This window comes from Antrostomus carolinensis, unplaced genomic scaffold, assembly GCF_000700745.2.
Source record: "Antrostomus carolinensis isolate BGI_N321 unplaced genomic scaffold, ASM70074v2 scaffold1480, whole genome shotgun sequence".
In the NCBI taxonomy this organism is placed as follows: domain Eukaryota; kingdom Metazoa; phylum Chordata; class Aves; order Caprimulgiformes; family Caprimulgidae; genus Antrostomus; species Antrostomus carolinensis.
Window position 1 is genome coordinate 1,120 of NW_010288885.1, and position 7,505 is coordinate 8,624.

General features: G+C 52.9%; 1 protein-coding gene across 1 annotated transcript in view; it reads left to right on the plus strand.

The window, feature by feature from the left end:
• FHAD1 (forkhead associated phosphopeptide binding domain 1) overlaps positions 1-7,505 on the plus strand; it is a gene marked incomplete at both ends in the record, with an annotated part of 21,420 nt that overhangs the window by 505 nt on the left and 13,410 nt on the right. The window contains 7 exons of the mRNA XM_029084908.1: positions 1,118-1,241; positions 2,284-2,414; positions 3,698-3,763; positions 4,125-4,229; positions 5,546-5,653; positions 6,225-6,308; positions 7,305-7,457. Coding sequence (XP_028940741.1) covers positions 1,118-1,241; positions 2,284-2,414; positions 3,698-3,763; positions 4,125-4,229; positions 5,546-5,653; positions 6,225-6,308; positions 7,305-7,457 — 771 coding nt within the window. The remainder of the gene's footprint in view (positions 1-1,117; positions 1,242-2,283; positions 2,415-3,697; positions 3,764-4,124; positions 4,230-5,545; positions 5,654-6,224; positions 6,309-7,304; positions 7,458-7,505) is intronic.

Here is a 7,505-nt window from a genome sequence, read left to right on the forward strand (position 1 = left end):
AAGCCTAAGCAGGCTTTGGGAGGGGGGGAAAGGCACACATGATCACCTCCAGCCAGGCAGGTTGATGCCCTTGCTTCCCTCTTACCCCAGGAAGGGAGCAGGCAGTTGCATCTGTGGGGGCAATATCTGCCCCAAAGGCACCGTGAGCCTTTGGTGTGCTGATGAAAACAGGCAGCTGGGTCAAGGAGAGAGGCTCGTAGTTGTCGTGCCCAGGGATGTGTTCACAGCACACACAGAAAATGTCCTGGAGAGACGGTGTTGGAATCCTCCTGAGTGTCTCCAGTGTGGGAAAAGGGTCGATCCAAGGGGTTGGTCCAGCACAAGACACGCACGTCAGTGTCTTCACTGGCACATCCTGCCCTCCTGAACCATTCTGGGTCTGCAGGAGGCTGTGAAGTGCTTGGTGCTTGCCCAGAGTGTCTGTTGTGACGCGGAACTGTTGATAAGCAGGTTCCTCGTGGAGAAAAGTCGATAGAAATTCCGGGCGCTGTCAGCATCTCTGCTGTGAGCGTGCTGAGATGAGCCCATACGTGGTGCCTGCCTTCCCTTTCTCTGCAGCTTTCCTTTCTCTGGCAAAACCCTCTTCCACCTGTGGATTCCCTCTCTCATAGTCTACAGTAATTGCCTGATGGAACCGGTCATTTGAGCAGAGGGAAGCGTGTTTGTGCTGCCTGTGCAGCGGCGGTAGCTGAAGTGGGAGGGTAGGCTGTTCCCACTCCTCATTTCCAGTGGGGTCTGCAAAAACCTGTCCTTGTGACCAGAGTTATTAGCAGCTCCAGATCTGCATTTGTGAATAATAAATATCTATGTGTTGAAAAAGCAATCCATGTGCAGGCATTTCTGCTTGCTGCTGCGTCAGGACATTTGTCCAGCCCCAGCCAGGGACTCCAGACACAGCAGAGAGTGAGAGACAGAGCTTCTCTGTGCCTCTTACGGTAGGATTTTAGCATGAACAGCCAAAACAGATTTGAGATGTTCCCATCTGAAGCAGCAACTGCTGAGAGCAAGTCCGAGGTGCTAAAAAATAACTCCAGCAGCGTGTGACCGGGAAGTGCTGGTTGTCTCCCTCTGAAGGGAGTTATCCGGCGAGGAGTGCGACCAACATGATGTTTTGCAGATCAGCCACCTGCAGAAAGGCTCCAGTGAGGTTTTCAGCCATTCCCTCTACGAGAGAGACCTGGAGATTGGAAGGCTGCAGAAGGAAAGCGAGAAGTTGAAGAGGGACCATGCTTTGGCAGCAGGTACAGTGTCCCTGGAGCTCCAGGTAGGGGCACGAAGCGGTTTGGGATGGGCTTTTGGTAATGGCTGAGCATTGGCAAACCTGTCCGGGCAATGAGGGATCGGTAGTGGCTGGTAGAGATTGTCCTTCCTCTGTTTCTGGGTCCTGAAGCTCCATGGGAGCTGCAGGCAGCATCTGACATGACAAGTTCCCCTGGAGCAAGGGAGAATGTTGGGACCAAAGGTGGGGAGTGATGGAATGGAGAACTTTTCTTGGACAAGGAGCCTCCAGGGCTGATTGTGGGCTTCTAGCAGCTCAAAAGCAGAGCTGAGTCACGGGCTGCCAGGAACCCCGTGGGGAGACCTGCCCAGCCCAGTGGTGCAAGGACCATCTTGCACCACCAGCCTTTTCCTGCCTTTATCAGGCACGAGAAATGCAGTGTGTACACAAAATATCAGCTGTGGTGCAATGCATTCAGATTAGCCAAAGGGTTCTGCTTGATGTCATCGCCCGCGATAAGGGAGCAGCGTGGGTGCTTGGCAGGGAGGAGGCATCAGAGCCTGGATCTGCCTGGAGCGTGTCCAGAGAAGGGCAACGGAGCTGGGGAAGGGTCTGGAGCACAAGTGTGCTGAGTTCCCGGCTGAGGGAACTGGGGGTGTTGAGCCTGGAGAAAAGGAGGCTGAGGGGAGACCTTCTGGCTCTGTCCAAGTCCCTGAAAGGAGACTATAGAGAGGTGGGGTGGGTCTGTTCAACCAAGGAACAAGGGACAGGACAAGAGGAAATGGCCTCAAGTTGTGCCCAGGGCAGTTGAGATTGGATGTGAGGAAGAATTTCTTTGCTGAAAGGGTTCTGGGGCATTGGAAGGGGTTGCCCAGGGCAGTGGTGGAGTCCCCATCCCTGGAGGGATTGAAGAGTCGTGTAGACATAGTGCTGAGGGAGATGGGTTAGTTGGGGACTTGTCAGTGTTGGGTTCATGATGGGACTCGATGAGCTTAAAGGGCTTTTCTCCAGGGATTTTGCAGGGACAGGCCTGGGAAGCCTCTGACTGGAGTTGTTTTTCTCAGGTCTAGCCAGCAGCCTGCAAAGGGAGATTGGCGACAAGGAGCAGAAAATGCAGCAACTCCAGCAAGATGTTGAGAAACTGAAGAAGGAAAACAGAGATAAGGACAATCAGCTGGTGGTCGTGTCTGCCAAGGTTACAGTCCCTAGCGAGGGGCTCAGTGATTTTCAGTATGGTGTATGGATGAATGGGGGCAATGAGATTGGGAAGGGCTGTGATTCTCCCCGTTAAGGAGTGTGGCAGCTATTTTGGGGGCTGTTTATCAGGGCAGTTGTCACCTGAGGGTCCCGGCTGCTCCCAAGGAGAACCTGTAGAGCTGCACCAGTGGGACACCGTGGCCGTGTCTGTGCCCACGGAGCCGTGTCACCTTCCCCAGCTGAATCCCCCTCCCTGTTCTGCATTCAGGTGCTGTGTTGCCCTGGATTGCTGGGAGCACAGTAGCTGTTTGTCCGTACAAAGCGCTTGTGCCAAGATCCTCCCGAGGAGCCATGGAAACCCTGACTTCATGTGGCTCCCTGCAGCCCAGCCTGGCTTTTCTCTTAAAGACAAAACAGGTTGTTTCTCTGTACTGGGTAGAGCTGCATCATCTGCATAATAAGCCCAGAGCAGGCGCTACGTTTTGGCCAGCGGACTGGGAGCTCTTCCAGCAGATTTGAGTGATTTGCTGTGAATTTTGAAGTAACAGGAAAGATATGTGGGGGCCCCTGGGGTGTAGGCAGAGGTGAGCATGCCCTGCCAGCTTGGCAGGCTGAGCATCCTCCCTGTGTAGCTCTTTGGAGATGAAGGATGTGGATCAACTGGTGGAAAGGGGAACCGGATGAGCATCAGAGCTGCTGTGCACACAAAGGGGATCAGATGTTACAGAGAAGGGTGCTTGGTGGCACTTGGTGGCCCACACCCCTCACAGTGAGGCAGAGAGCACATCCCAGAGCATATCTCTGTGGCTTCCTCCGCTCCATGGATGTGGGGAGACCCAGAGGGAGATGGGAGCTGGGGCAGGCAGGACGCAGAGCTGCAAGGCACAGCCTGGTACAGGGATGATGAGCCTGGAAATCTGTGACTATCACGGTCAGGTTACCAGGGATGTTTTAAGAGGCATTAATTTCCTCTGGTCCTTTCCCCCATCCCTGTTACACTAATTTTAAGGCCAGAGGAATCGCTCTGTGTTGGGGTCTCCCTGCACACGTGTGTCCTTCTCTTGGGCAGGGAATGATTTAGTATCAACATTTTCAGGTGCAGATACTCTGGTGCTGCCAGTGCTGTGGTGGTTCCATCGTGGACACACCACCACCCATTAGAAGTCAGAGCACTTAGCTGGGCTGTAGCCCTGAAGTTTGTGTTGACATTTGCTACAGAAATGACAGCCCCCACCTGCCCTGATGGCTTTTTTTCTTTCCCTTGGTTGCCATGTGTTCCAGTGCTCTAGAATCGAAGAGGAACTGAAGCGTGAAGTTGGTGAGCGAGAGGCGATGGCGTGGCAAAAGGTGAGTCTGGAGCCATTTGGGGTGACGGAGCAGATGGGAGAGCAGCGAGAGAATCATTAACTGGGCATGGTAAGGGAGTTGGTTGGAATCAGGGTCCTTTAATAGATGTCTGAAAGGAACCAGAGAATGTAAACTGCTGTAAAAACTGTGACACCACGTTACGATGCAGAAGAATGGTGTCAATAAGTTGGAAATTTGACTCGAAAGCCACTCGAACCGCAGTTAATATGGGCTAGAGGAAAATTGCAGGGGAAATGAAATGGGATAGATGGGGGAAATGTTTTGCTGAATGGTTGAAATCCTCTGGAGAGGCAAAGCCCAGCTCCTCTAGTGTGACTCTGCCATCCTGGGACTCTAGCAGCGCATCGGGGAGCTGGAACATGACCTGGAGGGGCTGCGGGGGCAAGTGCAGAGGTATTGCAGCGAGCAGGAGAGCACCCGAAAGCAGCTGGCTGAGAAAGCCAAGGTGAGTGCCCGGCTGCGGGGCATGGGGCAGAGGGCAGGGAGGGACGGGCTCGGAGGGTACCTCAGCCACCTGGCACAGGTGGGGACACGGGGGATGGGGACCTGCGAGCCCCAGGCATGCGGGCTGGACAGGCAGAGGGTCAAAATGAGCTGAGCTCTTCCACGGACCCCGAGGGAAGAGGGTGCAGCAGGAACTGCTGTGTTGGAAAGTCGAGGACAGATGCTGACGGCCCAGGGGAGCTGTGGTAGTTTAACTTCTCTGGCAGTCAAACACCACACAGCCACTTGTACCTCCCTGCCTTCTGCGAGCCCCAGGCATGCGGGCTGGACAGGCAGAGGGTCAAAATGAGCTGAGCTCTTCCACGGACCCCGAGGGAAGAGGGTACAGCAGGAACTGCTGTGTTGGAAAGTCGAGGACAGATGCTGACGGCCCAGGGGAGCTGTGGTAGTTTAACTTCTCTGGCAGTCAAACACCACACAGCCACTTGTACCTCCCTGCCTTTACCCCCCCACCCAGGGGATAGGGGAGAGAATTGGAGGGGAGAGGGTAATGAGACTCATAGGTTGAGGTAAGAACAATTTAATAATTGGAGTAACATGAAATTAAAATAGTAATGATATATATATATATATGTATACAAATGAGTGATGCTCAGTACAAGTGCTCACCACCCACCAATAGTGATCCCAGAGGAGCGAAAAAGAACCCCGAATCTGAAATCACAGTCCTGAAAGAGTGAACCCGAGTGCTTCCCGAGATAATCCCCCTGCTTTCAGGTCAACCCTCATTAATATATTGAACACAACATGATATAATATGGAATATTTCATTGGCAGAGCCAATTACCAGTTCTGGGTTTTGCTAATCACAACACTTCCCTCCTCCCAGTCCTTTGCACTTGCCATTGAACACAACATGATATAATATGGAATATCTCATTGGCAGAGCCAATTACCAGTTCTGTGTTTTGCTATTTACCACACTTCCCTCCTCCCAGTCCTTTGCACTTGCAAAGTAACAAAGCGCCATGTCCTAGTATGTTATCAATAATCTTCTCATATCAGATCCTATCCTGAAACCAAACCACAGTGCTTTCTAACTACTTGGAAGAAAATTCACTCAATCCCAGCAAAACCAGGACAGGACCAAACCCAGGCAAAAAAAAGCAGCATTAGCAAAATACCAAAAATAGCATCCTGCTATTTCAAAGCTGTATTTGAAGTTGCCCGATGTGTATAGTGACTGTTTGTAGTTGAATTGCTTATGGTGTGATGTTGTGGGATGGCTTTGATCTGCTAACGCTCTGATGGTCGCAGGCTGAGGAGGAGCTGAAGGAAGCTGGTGCCAGGCAAGTGCTGCAGCTGCAGGAGATGGGGCGCAGGGAGCGAGTGCTGAGAGCCGACCTGGAACGGGCCAAGGAGCAGGTAGGGATGGGAGAGTCCCGCAGCCAGGGCTGGAGGCAGCCAAAGTGCAGGTTTTCCCCATGGAGAAGGATGAAATTCTGGAGTTGGGGAAAGGGAATGTGGAATTTTGTGCGCCGAAGCCTGGCATGGGCTGAACTCGTGGTGGGGTGCAGCACAAGGGGCTTATCCTTAGGGTTTAGGTAGGTGTTGTGGAAGATGTAGTGAGTTTAATACGATACAGAAACGCACTGTACTGTCAGTAACCGCAGTCACACTGTCTGGGACCCATGCAAACCCTTCCACGTGCCTAGGTAACGCTGGCCCAGGCAGAGGCAGCCCTTTAACAGCAGAATAATGTCGCGCTGGATCAGCAGGATCAGTCGGTGCTTTGCACGGGGAGGACACTCTCCACCCTTGTGCTGCCACGCAGAGTTCTGCTGGCAAGAATTGCTCAGGAAACCCAATGGATGAGAAGAGGAAAACCCAAGCTGTTTGGTGACACGTTCTGAAAAGCAGCCCAGGTTTGGTGCAGAGCGGAGGCTGGTAGCAGTTATCAGTGATTTTTGGTTTCCTTTGTTGGTCTCTATCGTAGCTGGAGTCCTTCAAAACCCAAGTGATGGGATTCTGTTCTCCAGCGGCAGCGGGTGTTGGAGGGAAAGCTGTTACGGAGCAGCAGGTGAGTTTGGATACCTGCACACGGGGATGCTCGGTGTCTCCAAAGCCCGACGGGGCTCAAGGGAGCGGCTGCAGAACAGCAACAGCACATTCTCTGTGCCCGGTAATGCCTGTAGCATCCAAGTTTCCCCAAGCAGTGTTATGCAGCAGCTATCCCAGGTTAATGATCCTGCTTCCTGATGTGAAGGTGTGGTGGTTGCACTGGGCTGGCAGCTGAACACAGCCGCTCGCTCACTCCCCTCCTCGACCAGGGGATAGGGGAGAGAACTGGGGGGCAAGGGTAAGGAGACTGGTAGGGTGAGATAGCGACAATTTAATAGTTGTCATAGAACAAAAAATATAAATAATAATGACATTGAAATGGTAATAGTAATCAAAAATGCAAACAGTGCCATTGCTCACCACCCGCCGACCAAGCCCGGCCTGTTCCCAGATCACGATCCCGGAGGAGCGGCAATCCCGACCCGAAACCGCAATCCCGGGAGAGCCAGAGCCCGAGCCAAAGCCAGAGAGAGCAAGAGAGGAAGAGCCCCTCATGGATCTCCTGCCCATGGGGGACAGGAGATGGAACAGCCCCTTGGCAGAGCCCAATGCCCATGGAGCTGATCCATGTCAATATTCCTCACCCCTGAGATCTTGCGCTTGCAGACGGACAAACACAAAGTCCTTCAGTGCCAGGGACACAAATGCAACATGGGGATGTTCTCAGCGTTTCTCTCCTGACAAATCCCAGCTGGAACCAAACCCCAGCGCTGTTCCAGCTGCTGAACAGAACCAGTTCTGTCCCAGCTGAGAAGCAGGACAGAAGGAGACACGATCCCCTTTGCCCCTCCAAAAATGGGCTGGAGTCAATGGGCTGCAGCCCAGGAGTCTGGGATGGTGACCAGTTTGCAGGAAGTCTCAGTCGTAGCTCACTGAGGCAATCCATGGCCCCTGGGCTGGAAAAAGACATTGATGTAATGCCTGATTCTCCTCTTTCTTTGCACGCTTTTGTCAGGTGATAGAACAGGTCAGGCAGATCTCCAAAGAAAACCAACAGAGTCACGAGCGAGAGAAGTGTCTGCAGGAGGAATTAAGCTCCAGGCTTGGCAAGGAAAAGAAGATAGCTGACAACATGGAGATGTTGAAGAAATCCCTGCGGGAGCTGCAGGTCAGTCCTTTAAGTTCTGGTGACCAGGTGGCAGCCGGCCGATGAGTA